Source organism: Piliocolobus tephrosceles, chromosome 10, assembly GCF_002776525.5.
Source record: "Piliocolobus tephrosceles isolate RC106 chromosome 10, ASM277652v3, whole genome shotgun sequence".
In the NCBI taxonomy this organism is placed as follows: domain Eukaryota; kingdom Metazoa; phylum Chordata; class Mammalia; order Primates; family Cercopithecidae; genus Piliocolobus; species Piliocolobus tephrosceles.
This window is the reverse complement of record NC_045443.1, coordinates 20,696,930-20,720,557: the sequence shown is the minus strand read 5'-3', so window position 1 is coordinate 20,720,557 and position 23,628 is coordinate 20,696,930. Positions and strand designations below refer to the sequence as shown.

The following is a 23,628-nucleotide window of genomic DNA, read 5'->3' as shown; positions in this document are numbered from 1 at the left end:
TAATATTGGCAGAAATTCACTCCAGATAAAAATAGCTGATGTTTTAAATTAGTTAATAATGTCCGTAAAGCACTTATAAAGGAACTTAATGTTAAATGTTATTACTTCTATTAAAAGTAAATATTAATGCTTTTCTTTTATGCTAATAGAATTTGTCAAGAAGAAATAACATCCACAATACATAAGCATCTCTTATTCATAAATAAGTACAGAAACTAGATGAATTCTCCTGGAATATCTCTATAAAGTTATGATGTTAGTGATGCACTTAAACCTATAATGCGTATTACCATTATATCATTTCAAACCTGCACTGAATTACTAGCAATACTCATTGTAATAAGAAAAACAAACAAATACTTTTTAAGGAAATCTCAGTTTGGTATGATTATTTATCATGTGAAGTTAAAATAATGCTTTTTTCCCCTCCTGTCTTTTTCCATAAACAAAAGCCACAATGCCAAGACCAAAACATAAAAAACAGTTAAATTATATATTTTTCTTCTTTTTGAACAGAAATAGTAATGCCAAGTTCAGTTTGTTCCATTGATTTTAAGCCAAATAAATGGCAAAAAATAGTGAAAAGCCTGGTCATATCATGTGTCATAAGCTTCTATTAAAGTCCGTAATAGATCCCTAAGCTGCATGAGACAGAATCACTCCTGAGCTCAAAAGTTCCATGTGATAAAAAAAAAAAAAAAAAAAAGGGAGGAAGTACGGGGGAGTGGTAGTCATATGCCCAGAGAATGAGAACACATGTTAATGTACGAAAAAGTCAATATTTAAATACTATCTACTCCTTAAGTAATGACAACATGACAAATTATTCCTCATCCAGCAATTTCAGTTTACAGTCAAAGTAATAATATGCTGTCCTACAATAAGGTATCATGGATATTAAAATGAGGGGATCTCAACTTACCTGTATGCTTTAGAAACAGAAAAGCCTGAAAGCAGAGGAATAGCATAAATAAAACAAAAGGCTTTTTGGCTTTATTATTTATGTTTTAGATATAATTTTGCTAATACGTCAAGGACTGCTATATTTTATTATGGATTAACAGAGTTCCTCAAGACACATGGGTTCAGCAAAGTTTACTTGAATAAATGAAACTCTAAGTTCATAAATGATAATGTTTTCCTTTATTTTAGAAATATTAATTAAAAATTCACTATACACAGGGTTGCCATAATCAGTATAAAACAAAACTGGCTGCTGCAGTTTTACTATTTAGCAAAACTTATTTAAAGTCATGCTGTATTTCTCCATGAAAAAGAAAACTAAATTGTCCTAGGATTACATATCATAAACCTACAGTTAATTGGAATACTCTTTAAAAACTCATGCAAAGGCCTAAAAATGCAATAATCGTGCATATACTACCATATTTTCGAGGTACCAGAAGAGAAATGTCACCACAGTTATGGCACTAAATCACCGTAAAACTGAATAGGGACAATAAGCAGTAAAGGTGGAGTTAAGACCTGTCAATCCCCCAAATCATCATTCATTCCCAGTACCAAAAAAAAAAAAAAAAATTCACTATGTATTTCTAACTTCAATATGGCTTCAATGGCCATGTTCTTTTCGCTTCATGAGATGGTCTTTTCTATATTTCCCAATCATCATCTTTGACAGACAACTTCTTTCCATTCCTCTGCTCCCAGTCTTTTGAGAACTAGAGCTTTTACGTCTGTTTGCACTTCATCATGATGTAGTTTATTTTTGCGATTTCTACTCCATCTATTTGTCTCACCCACAATTTTCTGACAGGTTTTTTTCTCCCAAACTTAAAAAAATATATACTATTTTAAGTGTGTATCGCTGATACTATGTAAACAACTTTCTCTAAAATCAGGGTTAAAATGATTTGAAAACAAAGAATATGATTACAAAATTCTCAAATTGAAATAGTTGTAGAGATCCAAGCGGAAACTGTCACCCAGAAGTATTTAAACACAACACCATAGAACTCAGCAAGTAAACTGTTTTGATGCAAGTTTGATAACCTGTAGATTTCCAATAAGAATAAGCTTTAACTTGTAACACTTAAGAGTTTTCCAAGAATTGCTTATTACACAATGCATCACCATCAAACAAGGGGAAAAAAACAAAAACAAAAATTCTATGATCTAGAAAATCAAATCTAACAAGAAGCTTCATTTGTGTGACTTTTAAGATCATTTTAGTTCATTAATATCGCTAATATTATTCCAGGCTTTTTCTTTGTAGTTATCAGCCCTGGTAACTTTGGGTTTACTTATGTTTACATGATGGCTGAATTTTACATAAAATGGGACAATCGCTTAAGGTTGACAATATAACTGCTAAGCCATCTTTGTTCTCCCAAGGTAAAACTTTTTAAGAAAATCAGTACCTTTGATGAGAATATAAAATCTTATGGGGAATGCTATTAAACAACTTTTTAGTTTGTTCCCTAGAATGGCTATAAAGAAAAATTCCTGTACCATAAATGTTAATGCCATTAGAAATACATATTTATACATATAGCCTGGATGTGGATTAATAAGAAATTAAAACATTCAATTTCTCCAAATTAAAAAAAAAAAAATTGTCCCCAAGCATGTACTAAAAGCCTATATCCTGTGTTTTTTTGTTAGTATATGAAAATGGATGTTAATATTCATCTTAAAAGATCAACCACTTTCCAGTTTCTTTGCCTCAATTCACCCTCTCTAGTTAACTGTCCTTACCACCATATAACCTCCTCCACCCTATATCACCTTTACTTACCTCTGTATCTAATTATTTGTTCTAGTTAATACATCCTAGTCTTAGATTTCAATCTTCTATGAGAACCTCATTATTTTTGGCACAATCTTTTTTTATCAGTTTTATCTATAAGTGGAGTAAAAATAAAGAGTCCACCCACAAAACTTCCCTTTTAGAGTATGTTGTCAGGATTAATAACAAACAAGATCTTACTAAATGCTACAGATGGTATAAAATCACCCAGCGTGAGATAAAAATGATTTCCCTTTGTCAGATACTGCAATTCAAAGATAAAGTTAACTGTTATCAAGTGAGTATATTTTTCTTCTGTTATTCTCTCAAGTGGAAGGCAAAACTTGAGATGTGGAAAATTTTCAGAATGTGTATGTTTAGAGGAAAGTACACGCAAAATATTTGCATTAATTTTCTTAATGTTTACAACAAGATATCTGGGGAAAGAATATAATAAAAGTCACAACTGCAGCATTGGTCAGAAACTATTTGTGGTTTAAAGTGATAGGTATTATTTTTGTTTTTATTTCTCTCAAAATATGCTTTTGTACACTTAGTAAAATTGACTATTGCATAAACTATTTGCAGTCCCTGCAGATAAACATCTATTATCAGTGGTCATTTATTTGATTTCTTTGTTTCATTTCAAATGAAGTACCACAGGTTGTGATTTGGCTAAACAAACACAAGGCAGTGCCCATCTCATGGGAATGATGTCCACAGGCCCCAACATAAGAGGGTCATTCAATAAGTATTAAACAACATGTCTACTAATCTATAAACATGGGGAAAACAATAAAAGCATAAATGCCAGTGGCAATTTTCCCTTTTATTTCTGTGGATTTGATTCCTGTTCATCAATGTTCTTTTAAGAGACCAGGGCCTGTAATAAAGAGTGACTTACTCAAGGTCATCCATCAGTTTCCCTGAAACACGTGTTCCATGAAAGCACTGTGAGGACACAGCCAAACTCTGCTTCCTCCTGCTGATCACTCAAACACATAAGTGTGGGAAGAGTACATTCCCCCCCACACCCAGCCATTAGATTTCTTGGACATAATTCCACTATGAGAAAACTACTTCAGAGTGAAATGAATATGTTCTTTAAAATTTCTATTTGATAGACTTAAAGATGAAACGTGAAAACCTGCAAGCATAAATGCTTGAAAAAGCATATTCTCATTTTCCTATATAAAGTGTTAAGACTAATCACTAAATATTTATTTACTGTGTTCCATACACCTGGCAATGAAATTATGCGGTAATTTCAGTGGTTTTCAACTAGAAGCAAAGTTGCCTCCCAGGGGACATTTGACAATGTCTGGAGACATTTTTCTTATCACAACTTGGGGCCTGGGGGTGTTGTTTCTGGCCTCTACTAGGGGGAGACCAGGGATGCTAGACAAGTAATATACTAGTGGATTCAGTTGTTAAAGAGAAACACTGTTTTCCCTTCTCTGAGGACAAAGAGAAATGTCTCCCCATCCTCTTGACACTGTGTGCGCTGTGAACACTGTCAACAATATCCCTACTATGATAGATTTGCTAAAAACTGTGTCCTGTAGTTTGTCAGTGCAAACTAAAGACATAATACTCAACAGTAACTAAATAAAAGCAATTTCAAAGAGTGGGGGAAGAGTATAAAACAACTGTCCAACAGTGCAGAACTGACTAAAGGATAAAATTTTAAATATCTAGAGGAAGACCTAATGGAGAAGATAGATATGGTATTTAGGTCCCTTCCTGTCACTATTACATGCAATGACAAAGCCATCCTTACAATAACTGAGACCCTAGGCAAATATGTTTTGTGTGGTCCCTGTTGGTATAAGCAAAATTTAAACAAATTTCTCAAAACAACAAGCAAACGAAAAACCCCAAAACCAAACTGTCTTTGGAGAGCTGCCATAAATTAAACAATTATAGGAACAATTTCTGAACGAATATTAAGTGTTGTTAGGTTGATATATGGAAAAATGAAAAAGGAGGAAGAAATGCAAGTGAAAGACACTTATGATTGTAGAAAAAGTGGCACTGGCAGCTAGCTCCAGGGCATAAATTATTCCCTGGTGACATGTCAGACATTTGGGAGATGTAATAATGAGCTCCCAATCTGCTCACATTAATCCCTTGCAACAAATTTCTGGGAAATATGGCTGGTCATCTTTCTAAAATGTATTAAAAGGAATTAACTTCAATAAATATATATGGCATTACTCCAGATAAATCTGAAAAGGCATTTAAATTACTCTCCACATTCTCTTATCAAAAACAAATGATTTAACCTAGAAAAGAAGTGACCTGTCACTGAATCAGGCCATTAGTAGGCAAATGATTAGGTTAATCAACTTCAGTAGCTATGACTATCAGATCCATTCCCTTGAAATTACGGACAAAAAAGTAAAGCACAATGACTCCTCATCAAAATTCATCATTGAGACTTAACATTATGATATAAAGACTAACTGATCTAGGCAACTGCTTTTAGTCTAGAATTTTTACAATTTGTTGCCTCCAGGACTTGTTAAACCACTAAAGACATGCTCCAAAATAGGCCATGGGTCATTTTAAAGCATACTGATAGTCTAATGCATTTAATAACTTTTTTTCCATCGGAATACTCAGCTATCTTCCTGTATTTTACACTTAATACTTGAATTATTTAGAATCATACAAACCAGAATTCTATTACCTAAAGAAAGACTTCAATCATTTGAAAACCAGACGGACAACACAAAAATTTGTTTCTTGTAAGTACTTTTAAGTCCAGCTAATAAAGTCTGGCTGGTAGTCAAAATATCAATAATGTACTAAATAACTAAAAACTTGCTAGTTTTTCACTCTTGGTAAATAAAGGCCTGAGGGTTCCAAGTATATTAAAATGTTAGGAAGTTTACAAATTCACAAATTGAACTAATCTTTTCCACAAGGAACCTCCACTAGGTGAGAAGTAAATTATTGGCCCCTTGGAATCCCCTCCTACCATTTTTAAGCTTTTCAAAAAAAAGGCGGCCGGGCGCAGTGGCTCACGGCTGTAATCCCAGCACTTAGGAAGGCCGAGGTGGGCGGATCACGAGGTCAAGAGATTGAAACCATGCTGGCCAAAATGGTGAAACCCCGTCTCTACTAAAAATACAAAAATTAGCTGGGCCCGGTGGCGGGCGCCTGTAGTCCCAGCTCCTTAGGAGGCGGAGGTAGGAGAATCGCTTGAACCAGGGAGGTGGAAGTTGCGGTGAGCGGAAATCGCCCCACTGCACTCCAGCCTGAGCACCGGGCCAGACTCCCGTCTCCCTTAAAAAAAAAAAAATAAAAAAAAAAAAAAAAAAAAAAAAAAAGCATATTTTCTGTTGCCTCTTTTTACTTCCCACTGGAAAACTTTCCTTCAAGAATAAAAAATAAAAATGAAGAAAAAACAAGAAGTAATTGCCTTCTGAGAATTTCATCCCAACTTCATTTGGTATTACTGGGAACACTGCCAGACAAAGTTCTGCATGCTGCTGGAAGTTTATTTATCATTTAGCATCTTTCCTACATTTGGATGATCTACTATTTGACAGTTATATACTTTTAAAAAGAAGAAAGAAGAAAAATCAGCCAGAAAGCCATGAGTGAGCTGACAAATTATGAAAGAAAATTACTGAGGATAAAGTAATATAAATAAGCCTGAATGACATTCTTGCTAGGTCTAAAGAGTCATATGCAATTAAGGGTTGGAATTTACTAGAAGAAAGGTAGTTTTCTATAGGACAAGTATTCGATATGAACGGTGCATCTTAAATTCTGTGATAATGCATATATGATACAATTTTGAAGCACAAAGGGAAATTTAAGAAAATCCCTTATTTATTAACTATCCAGGGAGAAGCCAGGGGAAGCTTAACTCTATCCTAGCAATGATTAAGGCTGACTTAAAAAAAAAAAAAAAAAAAAAATTAGATGCTGCTAGACACCAACGTTTTGTCTATTTCTGATTCCTCAAAGGCTAAAAAAAAGTACCTGACATATATCCATGTTTTGCAAATCAAAGTAAAATATGTTAAAATTCATCTTGCAGGCTAGCACACTCACGTCTCACACAGCTCTCTGCTTTTTATTGGGCAGGAATCAAGCAAGTTCCCTTTTTTATATATCTAAAACAATATTTTTCTAGCATTCAAGATTTTTCACTATTATATCCTCAATCCTACCAAGAAAATTGAAGTCAATAGGTTCATAATATCTTTTTAATGTTACAGTTTTATCTGTCCTTATTTTTTTTTTCTCTCTCTTTCATTCTGCTAGAAATATTTCTACTTTTTTTTTTTTTTTTTTTTTTTTTTTGAGACAGAGTCTGGCTCTTTCTTGCAGGCTGGAGTGCAGTGGTACAATCTTGGCTCACTGCAACCTCTGCCTCTCTGCCTCCCAGGTTCAAGCTATTCTCCTGTCTCAGTCTCCTGAGTAGCTGAGACTACAGTCACATGACATCACGCCTGGCTAATTTTTGTATCTTTAGCAGAGGTGGGGTTTCACCATGTTGGTCAGGCTGGTCTCAAACTCCTGACCTCGGGTGCCATCTGCTTTGGCCTCCCAAAGTGCTGGGATTACAAGCATGAGCCACTGCCCCTGGCCTCTACTTTCTTTTCAAAGCTTCCCCATCTGTACTTTTTGGTGAATTTATCCAGTATTTCATTTGCAAACAGCGCCAGTTTCTGTGATGTAGTGTAAATGGCTGATATGGGGTGGGGGTAGGGGTGGGTTTCCTGTGAGGAAAATACATAAAGAAGTGCCAAAAGGACCACTCTGGAAGCAAGCACATTCCCTTTCCTGCACCTTCACCAATAATTAGTCCTGAATCAGCTCACTATTGAGAATTTTCAGTGTTTTCTTTTCCACACTAATTCTTTTCATCTGCCAGTAATTAAGACACACACCTCACCTTAGCATTAAAAATAACTAACTAAATAAATAAATAAATGACTCTTGCTGCCACCTCTTGCTGCAATCCCAACTTTGTTTTAAAACAAAGCTCTTCCAAGACTCTTCTGGTATCTTACACTATTCTCTTCTGTATTTTTCTTTCCACCACTTATTTCTCAAAACTGTTTTTTGAAAGTTCACTAATGTCCTCCTAATCACTAAACCCAAAGACATCTGCTACATTTTAATTTTCTTGAACCTTGGTCTGTGATCTTATTCCTCTCCTTGGTGTAACTACTTTTGGTTCTGAATCATCTCTCCTCCCCTTGGTCTCTAGTAAGACCATGCATACTCATATTAACTCCCTCCTCAGCTTGTTTCTAGTCTTTACTAGAATCAGACTTTTTTTCTGTTTTTTTTTCTTTTAATATTCTTCTGGGAGTCTATCTACTGGTGGAGTTCAGTTATCTCCTGTACGATTAGCATTCTCAAACTGACACCTTTTGTTCTAATCAGCCTCGAGTATGTGTCTGTAACTTCGTTTTGGAATTGTCATCTTCACTTGTCACTTAATATTGCTAACACTGAACTCATCACCTTCCATCTAAACTGTTCTGTGTTAATGGTCCTAATTCTTACAGTACTCAGATTCAAACTCTTGACCCTCTTATCTTCCTCTGCCTATCTAGTCAATAAAGTATAGCATTATCCAGATTATTCCCTCACAGTAATTGCTGTAAGAGTTGCCATCCACAAGTATTTATACAGAAGTTATAAAAAATTCACATATATTCAAATGTGTCCCACACTCTTCTCAGTTCAGACTTTTACTAAAGCTTTTTCATCCACCTTTTCCTCTGTACTTTTGAAAGTTTACCCATCCTTAAAGCCACACCTCAGATACCATCACTTCTCAGAGGTATTTCCTAGTCTACTAGGGAGAAAGAAATACTCCTCTACCTAAATCCTATCTCACTTTGTATATATGCAGTCTTTTTTTATTTTATTTTTTTGATATGGAGTCTCATTCTGTTGCCCAGGCTGGATGCAGTGGCACAATCTTGGCTCACTGCAACATCCACCTCCGGGATTCAAGAGATTCTCCTGTCTCAACCTCCCGAGTATCTGGGATTACAGGCACCCACCATCATGCCTGGCTAATTATTATTATTATTTTTTATTATTTTTAGTAGAGATGGGGTTTCACCATGTTGGAAAGGCTGGTCCTGAACTTCTGACTTCTGGTGATCTGCCTGCCTCGGCCTCCCAATATATATATATAGTCTTATCACACTTTGTATATATGTCATTTAATGATGGGGATTTTGTTGTGGGAACATCATAGAGTATACTTACACAAACCAGATTGTATAGCCTATTACACACCTAGGCTATATGCTATAGCCTATTGCTCCTGGATTACAAATCTGTGCAGCATGTTACTTCAGCATGTGCTGAAAATTGTAGGCAACTGTACCAAATGGTATTTGATCTAAACATAGAAAAGGCATAGTAAAAACATAGTATTATAATTTTATCTGACCACCATCATACATACTGTCATTCACAGATATGTCATCATGTACCACATACTGTATGTAATGTTGCATCTACCAGATTGCCTTATATGTGAATTATATATACAAATATTGCTCTATTTCCAACCATAATTTGTGAGCTCTTGGAAAGCAGTAACCTTGTCTTTCAAGTTTTCTTCAGTTAGATCCACCACAGTGCTGTAAACACAGCAAGTGCTTAGAAACCAGTTCTAAATTAACTAAGATGGAACTTGAGCAAGGCTTTGGAGTAAACTATTAAGAGGTCTGTGTTCAAGTGCAATTTGTCTGAAGTTCCCCTTGAAAAGCTGGAAGGCTTTAGACATATTGACCAAGGAGATAATACAATTAAAGAAGAGATCAATTATTCAAAACATGAATTATTATTATTATATTTTGTCACTAGGGAATTGAAATCAGATAAGAGGTTATTACTCAAGGCTTAATTTATCTACCGGCAATTTCCAAATTCTTTGGAAATTCTCTTTCTTTTTAACGTTTTTTGCTATGCTTCTTATTGTTCTTATCTTTTGGTGTGTTGTGTTTATTTTTTAGTTTGACAGTTTGCATCTGAGTTGAGGAATCAAAATGGGACAAAGGTATACTATATTTAGAATAGCTTTTTTGCTGATTAAGAGATCCAAAAAAGACTTGATGTTTATAATGGTAATTCACGCAAGCCTGTTTTAATGCTTTTGCTTTTTAGAACCACCTCAGGCTTTCAAATATAATCAAACTTCATTTATGAAAATAGTTTATGTTTATATGTGGAATTCTCACATATTCTAGCTATATGCAATATTTGGAATTTTAAAAATTTTGTTTTTATGCTGAAAGTTAACAAAAACAATACTGTACAATTGTGAGGTTTTTTTTTTTTTGACAATTTATATTGACATAGTGACCAATCTAAACCTGAAGATAAATTATACCAAAGCAAAATAGAGGGTAAATAATGTATATCTTAAACAATAATTTTCTATATATAACACTACATTGCTTTGAAGAGACATGTCCTCAACAACTTGCTTGGCATGTTTTGAATGTCAAAATGTTTTGGTGGCAACCATCAGAAACCATGGACCTTCTTACTTGCAGTTATCTTTACTTTTTTACTGGTTTAGAATCACACAGAATTTACTCTATGTTAATTTAATCCCTTCATTACTGACCTTGCAGCAAATTCTGACTTAAAATTTTATAGATGTGTACAGAGGGAGAGTTTTCAGAGAAACTGAAGGGGAGGTAAGAGTGAGGGAAAGGAAGTAAGGCATAAATTCTTTTAGATGATCCGAATTTAATTGGTTTACATTATTTACTAATCAAATTGATGATGGACAGAAATAAAATCACTCATTAAAATGTGAACTAAAACAATTGATTGACTTGGTTTTATTTTCCTAGTGACCTAAATTAAATAGTTATTCATACAAATTTAATGACAACACAAGAACACATCGGCTTTGTAAAACACTTGGGAGAAGTCCCCACTTTCCAATGAACTTTCATTTAAAGTATTGCACATTCAACTGCCTTTTGTAAATTATATATTTTTTAGTAGCAAATACAAAATGTGTGCAAAAGAAGCAAAAATTTCCACCTACTTAATTTTTATTTTGCATGTTTACAGTCAGGTAACCATAGGCTGCCATGAGAGAAATTATTTTTATATTTCTTCACAAAGTGCTCTAGGAGGAGAAATAATATTCTTAGTGTAAAGCTCAGTCTTTATTCTGTCAGGGAAAGTAATTATGGAAGCAAAACAAATCCACATTGTCTAATTAGGTCATTAAAAAGCATAAATGCGTCATGGAAGCTTTTCTCCTTGCCTAAGACATAAAGTAAGACAATGAAAACAGTCTAGTAATATAGAAAGATTTAGAATTTGTTTCTTCTCAAAAATAATAGGTCCTTTTATCTTTCTGTTTCCCTCAGATGAAGAAAGTTAATTTAGAGACAAAATCTTGTAATTAGTTTAGAGTTTAGTCTGATTATATTTCAAAATATTTAACCAAAAACAGGAAGCTGAAGAAAAAAATAAAATACACAGAAAAATTGTCAAAGGAAATGAATAAAGAGAGTGGGTTGCTGATCAAAATATATTCTGCAGAGACAAGATGAATATAAAATCCATAAACCAATCTGGGATACCAGAAAGCTCTTAGGAGGAATATCCTGGCATCTGCCTTTGGGATTTGAAATCCAGACTTTAATTATAGTTAACTTAAATAAAAACAAATGGCATAGTTACTTCGCCTCTCACTCTCTCTACTTTTTATTATATCTTGAGTTTTAGGAAACCCATGGCTGAAAATGTTAAGGAACAAAACATGAAAAAGAAAAGGAAAAGAAACTTACCTGAGATCCTCTTGACCCTCGTTTGTGGTCCCATTCTGAATGCCCCATGAGCTGTAAAGATGATAATTACGATAAGTTAAATGATTATTTTACCTGACAAACACTTTTCTTCTTTATTTTAAAGAATAATCAGGTTGTTCCAATCTTTATTAGTAATATATTAAATAGCTATCATGAATAAATTAACACGCCTACATTAGTAGCAAACTCCTGGTTTGATAGCTAATATTTCAACTTCTAATCATTTTGAGAGTATTTTAATATCACTGTGTGATAAAATAAGCTACTGTATAGCTCTGTCAGGAACATCCTAGATAGATGTTAAACCATGTATAGCTTTATTTGCATGTTATTAAGCCTTTCGCTTCTTAAGAAAATATTCTGGGTAAATTACTACTATCGTTAAACCTGGTGCCACAAGTTATAAGAACCAGAAGGCCAAATTAGTTCAATAATTTTTAATCCTCCTTCAAAACTGTAAAAATCTTGAAAGTTCTAAAGAGTAAAATTATTAAATATTTAATGTGAAATATGCCCACATAGTCACAAAATGTAGATTTTCAATAATAACCTATAAAATATTATCACGTTCCTATGGTGGTAATAGCCCTGAGCTACCTTGCTTACAAAGAATAATATTTACTTATTGAAAATAACATTTAACGTTAAGAATATTAAGGAAATACAATATATTGACTGAGAGAAAAGAAACTCCATTCATCTGTCAGTAATCTCATTACTCATCAGTACCAACTGAAGAATATCTATAACTAATAAGCTAGCACAACAAGATGGACTATAAATGAATTTATGTACATTATTAGCTTTTCTGTATAACAGCAATGACTCCTAAGTAGACTTAACAACAAACAACTGTTCACAATAGCAACAAAAATAATATGCCTTTGAACATTATCAAGAAATGTTTGATAAACATATACAGAAAATGGCAAAAATTTACTGATGGACATACAGTGCTACTGGTAAAGAAGACTTAATTCTATAAACTATTGAGTGCTCAGTTCTACTCAAACAAATTTAACTAGATTTCAGGTTTAACTAGATTTCAATCACACCAACATGGCACAAGTATACATATGTAACAAACCTGCACGTTATGCACATGTACCCTAGAACTTAAAGTATAATAATAAAAAAAAAAAAAGAGGTAAACAAGAAAAAAAAAAAGCTAATAGTATTTTTAATTTTTAAAAAACATAAATTTCATCGGAGAGTATATAATCAGTTATGTCAGATGAATAAGTGTAGCGATACAATGGAGAACATGTGAACTATAGCTCATGATGTTATACGGTGTGCTGAAGTTTGCTAAGAGGGTAGATTTTAGTTGATTTCACCAGACACAAAGAAAGTTAAAACTATGGGAGATGTTAATTCACTTGACCTTATTAATTATTTTACATTGTAAATATACATCAAAACATCATGTTGTACACCTCAAGTATACACAATAAAAAAGAACTCATTAGAGGTCTGGGCACAGTGGCTCATGCCTGTAATCCTAGCACTTTGGGAAGCCAAGGCGGGCAGATTACCTGCGGTGAGGAGTTCGAGACCAGACGCTGTCTCTACTAAAAGTACAAAAATTAGCCAGGCATGGTGGTGTGCACCTGTAGCCCCAGCTACTTGGGAGGTTGAGGTGGGGGAACTGCTTGAACCTGGGAGGCAGAGGTTGCAGTGAGCCAAGACTGTGCCACTGCACTCCAGCCTGAGAGACAAAGTGAGACTCCATCTCAAAAAAAAAAAAAAGAGTCCATTAGAAAATGTTACAAGTGATGAAAATACCTTTCTGGTTGTTAAAATATATTATAAAATTTAACCAAATTTTGGGATAATTGTTTAGCATTAAAATGCAAATGAATGAAATAATTTGGAATAAATATACATATGTGTACCAACAAAATATAAAAAAGAAAATATCAAAAATATTTTGTATTCGATGAATTCTTCAACTAATGAAAAAAAGGAGTTCGTGACCAGCCTGGCCAACATGGTGAAACCCCTTCTCTACTAAAAATACAAAAATTAGGTGGGCCTGGTGTGGCATGCCTATAATCCCACCTTCTGGGGAGGTTGAGGCAGGAGAATTGCTTGAACCTCAAAGGCCAAGATTGCAGTGAGCTGAGATCACACTGCTTCACTCCAGCTTGGGCAACAGAGTGAGACCCTGTCTCACACGAAAAAAAAAAAAGAAAGAAAGAAAAAGAAAAAGAAAAATGGACTTTTAGGGGAAAAAAATAATTAGAGCCTAGCCTTATATTAAATGCTAATATTAATTATAAATTTAAAAGACAAATTTTTAAAAAGACAAACCTGTAAATATAAAATAGAATAAAATCCAGGTAAATATTCAACCTATCTTGGGAAATAAAAAAATTTAAAGAAATCTAAATCTTTTTTAAAGTTTTTTTTATTACACAAGAGGACAATTGATCTGGCTATATAAAACTTCAGAGTATTTGCATAAATGTCACATTGGTAAAGTATCTGCAGTAAACCATAGGTAAAGAATAATATCTTCAGGACAGTAAGGGTTCTTACAAATTTGATAGAATCCCAACCCTAGTAAAAAATTGAGGGAAGACTAAGAACAACTTATGAAATAAATAGATCTATGGAAAGCAACTTTATTGGAAGTAAAAGAAATTCAGTATAAACTATGACAAGATACTACTATTGCCTATTATATTTACAAATTAATAATGTTGAATATTCAGAAAAGAGGGAGTAAACTAAGCATATATATTGCTACTATATAACAAATACACATATATACATTGTGTAGATATATTTATACATATATAAAAAATATATAATGAATTCCTAAAATTCATACCCTTTGAACCAGTAAACTAAGATGTAAAAATTCAGTAACTATAATGTGCTACTAATTGTATATCCAACAAAAGGGAAATTACTCAATAGATTACAGCATACAAAATGATACCATATAGCAATTAAAATTTGGCTTCCAAGGCCTTTATAAAAAAGAACATGTGAACTGTTCCTGGTATAATAAGTAAAAAACATAACAAAGTAATTTAATGAATTTTAAGCTACTCATTTTTAACAGACATAGTCAATCATTTTAAGCCTTGGAATTACCATGATGATTTAATTGTAGTTTGGCTAGCACACAATTTTGGGTACACTGACCTAGATAATCATTATATAAAATTGAATGCTTACATGGTAGATATTTATTTAATGCTTTAATTTTTTAATTTATGGATTTATTGGTACTACGTCATCTCAGAAATACTTATTGATACTAATTTAAAGTTGACTATAATATGGTTCACAAGCAATAATTAACATGAAATAAATAGTATGATTTAGAAACATAAATTAAAATCAGTTAATTAATTGTTCATGAGAACTATCAAAAACAATTCCTGACACATTTCAAACATTGACGATACCTTACATTAAAATAGGAGGGCGAGATGATTATTTTTGGCAACTTTAAAGTGGCAATAAATTGAGCACTAGGCCTCTAGTGAAATGATTTCTCCACATCTTCTGGAAGATTTATAAAATGCCGACTACTGGCCGGGCGCGGTGGCTCACGCCTGTAATCCCAGCACTTTGGGAGGCCGAGGCGGGCGGATCACAAGGTCAGGAGATCGAGACCACGGTGAAACCCCATCTCTACTAAAAATACAAAAAAAAAAAAAAAAAAAAAAAAATGCCGACTATTAAACCTAATAGTTTACTAATGAGTGTAAACTAACAGGATCAAAATAAGGTGGTAAATTCTCCTATCACAGCTAAAAAAGGCAAATAAATCTTACAAACACAAGTTGTAATCCATAATATATTGATTTAAGAGAGAGTGTTTGATGATGACAGTAAGTTGAAAAGGAAACATTTTTGTAGGACCAGAATTAAAATAAGAAAAGCCTTTAATCACGGCCTTCTGCCATTAATTATCTTAACGATGATGATTTTAGTCAAAGAACAAAAACATTCAAAGTGTAGACTAATTTAGGTCATCATTTAGTACTGAAGATAAGATCAATTTGGTAATTTGCAAATCAGAGCTTGTATGATGCATTTCAAAAAATTCACTAAATTTGACTTTTTCTTTTAAAGCATAAAACAATAAAATTTGCCAAGTGTGTTATATATCAGAGAATTATTTCCTAGCATTATATAATAAACTGAGAAGTATGTAGGGCAAAGAAATTCTTTTCCATTCTTATTTATATATTAATATCATCTTTATATTATATTTGAAAGGTATGAGCTGACCAAGAATGTGGTAGTATTTTTAAATGTACACTATGGCTACTTTTTTCAAAGTATTAGGAAATGTTATAGAAATCCACATCCTATGTGAAATATATTCAAAAAGAATGAACTCTGTATATGACAAATGAGATACTGTAATGTTCTACAGTCAATAAGAGCACCAAAGGAAATGAACAGGATATTTTTCCTTTTGGATTTGAAGAATACAAAGTATTTATCATTAAACTTCTATTTCTAATTAAAATAATCTGAGCCAAAATTTAGCATTTATTATTTCACTGTATTTCCTCCCTCCCTTCCTTCTTTTTTAATGCAAAGAAAGAAGCAATGGTGGGGGTAAGGACTGCATAGTGTCAGCACTTTATTCCTTCCCATGATTACAGCATTCTGGCCACTAGATGGTGCATGGGGTGGAGAGTGGGAGATGTAAGGATAGACTTCAGATTAGCACATGACAGCATATGAATTTTTATCCTACTTGTACAAAAAAATATTTTACTGTCATAAAAACATTGTTCTCAGATAATGGCTGAATGACTACAATAAGAAGCATATTGTCAGAATCCTTTTAAAAAAACTACCCACAGTGTGATAAACTGACTTAGTATTACAGATTATTTAAAATAAAATGAGGCATTTAGCTACTGGTAAGTATTCCTGTTAAAGCAGAACCATAGGGATAAATGTTTCACAAACACATCTCCCTATCCCCACGTTCTTGATGTGTGATTACAACAAATAAAAAAAAAAATGGTTATTTACAATAAATAGTAAAGAAGACACTTTGCACATTGAAGTCAATGAATTTCAGAATTAAGTGCAAAATGATGCTGATATTGTTTCAAAGAGAAAGTCAAACCATCCTTTCAATCAAACGGATAAGATTGGTGTTAAATTGCAGATGACCAAAGTAATCATTTGACATTATCCTAGTAGCAGATAAAAGACATTAATGGGTCACAGACAATGAGGAAAATAAATAGAAACTGTGGAATTTTCCTTTTTGCAAAATAATCCATTTTGACTAAACTTTCAAGAGAAATGAATAGCAGCATATTACTTAAGCAATTCTGGGGAAAGAGAAACTTTATTAAGATGATATGATACTCTTTTTGGAGAAGGAATGCTTATGATTTTAAGATTCGTTATATAAAGTTGCTGGAAATATAAAACAGAGAGGGAGAGACTGAGACTGGAAAAATAAATAAAAGTAAGTTTAAATATATTCTAGTTGATAAGAGTACATGACTACTTAATTCAGGGAGAAAAAAATGTTTGTCTCTCACCATCTATAAAAAATACCCTCTGGCTATTTTATGATTACTCCTCTGGGTAATGACATTTTAATAAGCATCTTACCAGAAGGTCTGGGGATATATAGGTCACCAAGGTTATGCCTGCAAATGGCAAACAAAATCTTTCCATCTGATGAAGAAATTCTCTAAAACATTTTTTTAAAAAGAGTATCTTTCTTCTCTTCTCAGTTCTCATTAACCAAGATAGGCACAGTGAAGACCCTTAAACTTATTCCTGGCAAACTAAGTAAACTTCCTTGAAAAGAAACACAATCTGTTATAGAAAGCATTTTGAAAATCCTAACTGCTTTGACACTAAGTCATTTTGATCCTTATGGAATAAATTCTCTCTCTCTTTTATTTTTAATAATAAATTTCTGCATCACAGCCTTCAACTAACAGTATGTTACACAGTACTTAGCTCCAAGGAAAACAAAACTGCTGCCAAACACAGAATTGAAAAAGTTCACAGGAGAAGCAAAGAAGAAGTCAGTATGGAAACAAAAAGGTTCTATCCAAGCAGAGGTATTTTTAACAATAGCATGAGAAATAAAGGTTGCTGAAAATATATTTCTGTAGGTAAAATATTTTGCTTTAATGTTTATATGTTTTTCTCCTGTTGTTTGTTTACATAAAAATTAACGCCTTTTTAGGGGCTTCTTGGGAGAAAAAATTCACCACAACTATTACTAAAGGGATGAAAGCTGAAGAAAGACTGTAACTTGATGGGAAATAAAAAAATTATTCTTTGAGTGTACCTTAAAGAGGTGAGAAGTTTTAGATACGAAAAAGAAGAGGGTAACGATGGAAAGTAACAGTCACCATAGCTAACCTCGCACTACTCTCAAGAAAGCTAGTCTTTTACAGCAGCTGAAGATGGCTAAAACATATTTCTGAAGACATATAAAACTAATATACATACAAGGATGTAAAGGTTACCACACAGTCCACTTTTTATTTCATCATTTACTCATCAAGTAAATATGTATTGTATGCCTATTATGTGCAAAGCACTGTTCTAGGCACAAACTGTATGCCATTGAACAAAACAAGACATATCTCTGACTCCTGGCTATTACATTTTAGTGAAGGAAGAAGATAAACACATAAACATAATATACTAGGTGATGATAAAGCTATAAAGAAGCTTAGAACAAAATAAACGAAGGGAGAAGGAGTGGGGGTAATGGATGGTAGGGGCTGGAAGCAGAAGTAAGTTTATATAAGTACAGTAGATCAAAAAAGTCCTTTCTGAAAAAAGTGACATTTTATCAGATAATTGTATGAAGAGCCAGACACATGGGGGAAATACATGCCAGATAGAGGAAACAGAAGATGAAAAGGCTCTGAGGCAGGAGCAGAAATGGTACCTTAGGAGCAGCAAAGCATCTCTATGCTGAAATCTAAAAAGGGTTTGGATCTTTGGGATCATAGCCATATATTTGGTATTTACTATCTTCCTTTAGTACAAACTTGGTCTATAAGTTAATCATTAGCTTCACTAATTCAAAATTACAAGAAAAAAATTCTCTAGGGAAATACTAATACACCAGGGATTCTTCTGTCCCCAAACTCTTACTTAATTCCATCCAATACAACAAGAATTTATAGCATATGCACCACATGCCACAAACGCATCCTTATATTAGTTATACCACATAACACAGTTTTATTGTCCCTTTACATATGGGTTCTGTTTTTCAAGAGTCATCAAATGCATGAGAGCAGGGGTTGCCTTTTAGAACCACCTTTACTCTGATGTGCACAGAGTTTTCAATTTGATAAGAAACTAAAAGCTCTTCTTTAACCATGACATGTTTGATTGGATTCTTTCCTTGGCATACTCTTTTCCTTAATTTCTATGCTACCTATATTTGCTCTCTGCAGCATTCCATGGGAGAAGATGAGCCTGAACTGTGTGTTTCCCCTGCCTGTAGGATCTAGCAGAGGTCAGTGCTCTGGACTGGCAAGATCTCTGATAGTTTAGGCCAGTCTCAGCCATTGTCTAATCATTTTGGGAAATTGTTCTTATTTTTTGGTGTTCCTTTCCTGGGTCTCTTCTTATCAATGGAGTAAGAATGTCAAAATTACCTTGCACTTATCAGAAAAGGAAGAGTGGAAATCTGCATTTGGTCTGGGGCTTAGGCCAAAGAAGCTAACAGAATTCCTGGGATTCCCATATACTGTTTCTCAGCCCTCCAGGTGCCAACACTGGGATTTGGGATCTAGAAAGACCTAAAACAGGTGGTACTGAAAAAGATTTACTCACTTGCATAATTTTTTTTAAACCTCTGCTGGCAGGAACCACCTGCATAACTTAATTTACAGACTAGAAGACCACATCAGTCTCGTGTGGGTAAAACAGATGTGACTAGAGCCATACTCCCGTTCCTCAAATCAATCTCACTCTACAGTGTATTATCAAGTGATGTAGATTTCATTGAAGATTTCATGGGGAGACGAAAGGACATCATTACATTATACAAAAAACAGCAAAAAGCCATATAAATACCCAGTCGATATCTCTCCACAAAACTTTTCCTTTTCATCTTTTTTTAAGTTTTTGTTTGTTTGTTTGTTTGTTTGTTTGTTTTGTTTTTGGCAGACACTACCTCTTGCCCTTTACTCTTGGGATAGGGCAAGAGGATTGTGTCTTTTTCAGCATACTGGTCCCAGCCTTTCCTCCAGGATCTTTCTCAGGATCTAAATCTCTTACTGTTCTCCAAACAATTTAGCTTTCTCCTGTATTCCTCGTAAACCTTCAGACAAATTAGCAGGAACAAAGAGATTCCTTAGAATTCTTAAAATTGACCCTCCTTTAAAAAAGCACCGAGAGCCTGATACATAGCATTGTGACTGAAATTAACAGATACTTTTTCCTTTCACAGTTGGTGATAACTAGCTAAATTCCATCCACTTGGTTGATACTAAAACCCTGATTCTGACTCATAGCATTTCAATACAGCAGCCAGTGTAAATTTCATAAGCACTGGGAATGAGAAGGCTTCAGATAGAGACAAATTCAGATATTCTGGAGTGTGAAATTCTAACCTCTCTATTACAATTACTGTATCTATTTCTGATAACAATGTTCCCACATACTGCTTTAGAATGTTTCCATAATTCTATTTCTGTCCTTGTTATCACAATGATAATAATTACTCTAAACCTATATGCTGCCACTAATCTTACAAAGTTTCCATTATTTTAATTTAATACATCTGGTTTATCTTGATTACTTGAAATTTTTACAACTTTTATTGCTAATTTGCATTTTGGGGACTATTAATAATAATGTAATCATATCAGTCTCATGCTTAAGTTTTCCTATGAGGTATTTTATGAAAAATGGTAATAAAGCAAAATAAGCTTGTGAAATTCTGCAAAATATCATCCCTCCTTGGATAGTCCCAGTACCTGTTAGCATGTTACAGCTTGAGGAAGTTTTAAAGGAACTCAGCTGAAATATTTCTAGAAGTATGTGATTATAGAACCTTTTTTGTTTCAAGAGAGATTTACAGGTTTCCATGGAACACAAACACATTTTAAGAAATATTTCTTACAGTTTTATAATTTTTAATACATAATTTCATCACCAAGAAACCATAGAGGCATATGCTCCATATTTTATGGATATGGAAATGAATTAAGAGAGGGGAAATGTAACATAACCCAGCCAGTGGTTAAATATGGATTAAAATATAGGTTGGTTGGTTGCAAATCATAAACTTTTTTATTCCTGCTGTGCTACTTACAACAATAAATAATTACTGAGTCCAAACTAAGTATCAGGTCCTTGGTACTGAAGTATATTCGTAAGGAAAAAGAAAAAGACTTCAGATTTGATTTGTCTTCAAGGAACTCATGGTTACAGTTAATATGATGGGTTTATTTCTCCAAAATCCATTTTCCACCCTCTAATCTCCATCTTGTTTAAAACAGTGAAATAAGAGAAAAATGTAATGTCTCTGAAAATCTTCGTAAGTACTATAATCATATTTTTAAATGTTGGCTAAATAATTACCTCAAAATATAAATTATATATTAGATATTTAGTTATACCAAATTCTCTGTTAGCAAATCTCAATACAAATTTTTCATTTATGTATTCACCCACCCACTCATTCATGTGTGCATTCTTTCAATATTTATTAGGGAAATATGTATATGCACATATAAAATATATATTTAAATATATATTATGTATAATATTTTATATTTATATATCTTATGTTCAGCATAAAAAACACTGAAATTGCCAACCCAAAGGCACCACAGGAGTCTTGAAGTACCCTATGAATAATTAAAAAGTGTAGGCTACATGTTATGCATGTTAGCTCTGGAGTCGACTGGTTCAAATCCCACTTCTGACTTTATATTCAGTCTTACTAGATACTTGATCTTGACAAGTTATTTAATGTCTTTGTGCCTCAATTTCAAGTCTCCATAACTTAGCTAATAATAGCATCTAGTTTGTATGGTTTTGTAAGCATTAAATGAATCATTAGATTTAAAAAGCCTTAGTACAGTACCTGGTACATAGTAAGGGCTTATTAAATGTGAGCTATTATTGTTATTACTATTAATAATTATATAATCAAACTTAGGCATTGTTGCAATCTAATTCATTGAGAAAAGTAAAATTCACATGACATACATTATTACTTTCTATTAAACAACAATAGGAAAAACCCATTCCTTGGCCACGCCAAAACACAATTTACAGAATTTGATCAATCTGTAATTAAGACTTCATGCAACATTACTCAGAGTAGCATGTAACGCATGTGAATGACCATGGAATCTACTGAATTCACGGTTTTCTGCATAACAGTTGAAAAATCTAAATTTTAATATTAATGGGTCCCCTTGGCTATGAGAGGCCTGGGATAGCTTAATCTTCCTCAAGTGTAAAGAGTAGCAAAAGGCTACAAAAGGCCTTTGTTTTATTTTTTGGGGGCCAGACAGGCCCAAATAGCAAACATTTGAAAAGAACAGCTAGGGAAAAGCTGCGAGAGAGTCTGTTCAAAATGGAAAGGACTTGCACTTTCAGGTGTATTATTATTTGTTAGTTGGAAACACAATCAAATTTCCAAAGTGATTGATAGTTAGGCCTGTTAAAAAAAAAATAAGCAAATCAAACCAAATAAACTTACTCCAAAAATCCCATGCAAATATTTCTAAAATAACCACAATAAAACAGATTTTAGGTTCTGAGTAGACAAAACAAAATGCAATTTTCTCATGAAATATTTAAACAAGGCATTATGACTTTATTTACTATATGAACTTAACTTCAGGTGAAACCCAAACCCCTAAGCACCAATGAATGTGACTATAAATCTGTATTGTACAGTTTGTCAAACTACCTCTTGCATTATTTATGTCAATTTGAGTAAATGAGTAGGAAATAAAAAGTAAAATAAAGGCCTCATTTATTATTTCTAGCTCTTCACCTGTTGTTTTATGACTGGATCACGCTAATATCTCTGTTTCTCTATATATTTAGGTTTCATTTATACCATGACTCATGAAAAGACAAATTCAAGGCTATTTTCTACAGAAAATTACTAAAACTCAACAAACCCACTGGCACAACTTCAGGAGACTAATCTATAAAATTGATCTCTTTTCTTAGAAAAAGTTGGAAATCCTAGGGAAAATAATAAAATCCAGACATAGCCTCAGCTGTGGCAAAAGCTTTAACTTGACAATATTTATGAGTTCTTGCATTTGGATAGATTTAAGGGTTTTTATTTTTATTTATCAAACATTGTGATGTATTGCATTTAAACAACATACAATTTCTTAGACTGCAGCGTTAAAATTACATGCTGAAAAACATAAAGATTGTTTTGATATCCAAATGGTTTATATGTATGGGCCCAAAATATATAAGTCCAAGAAAATTAAAAGTGTATGTGTGTGTGTGTATGTGTGTGTGTGTATGCTGTTATGTATATCAAAAAACTAACTCAGAGGAAAATTCTCTATGTAAGCTATCTTTTTAGAAATGGTCTTTAAAATTTATAAATAGGTAATTTTAAAAAATATATCTCACTAATTGGTTTGACTTAAAACATTGAATTCATTTTAAGTCTTATAAATGAGAAAAATACTGAATTGGTTTTTATACAATTTTAATGTGAAAGTTACCTTTTTGCAAAAAGCCTTTTGCAAAATTTTTAAAGTCTTATTTCATTCAATGCATTTTTCATAAGTGCCAAAAAAATCTTCAGCAAAAAGACAAAATTCCAAACATTTTCCCTGCTACTTACTTCTTACTCCCCAGTCAGCTTGACTTTGGGAGGTTGTTGAGAAAAGCACAGATGGACTACAATATATACTAGTCCCATTACATGACCCTTGGGTTTCTTATTTGTCCTCTAAAGCTGATTTGTGTTAAAAATTACTTTAGTTCCACTTTCAATTAGATTTTAACAAGACATGTGCATTTGGTGTTCAAGTTCTTAAATGCTGAGGAAAGTAACTTATTATAAGA

General features: G+C 33.2%; 1 protein-coding gene across 1 annotated transcript in view; it reads right to left on the bottom strand.

Annotated features, from left to right (window-relative positions):
• Positions 1–23,628, bottom strand: part of PDE3A (phosphodiesterase 3A) — a 319,028-nt gene that overhangs the window by 115,908 nt on the left and 179,492 nt on the right. The window contains exon 2 of the mRNA XM_023226157.1: positions 11,557–11,607. Coding sequence (XP_023081925.1) covers positions 11,557–11,607 — 51 coding nt within the window. The remainder of the gene's footprint in view (positions 1–11,556; positions 11,608–23,628) is intronic.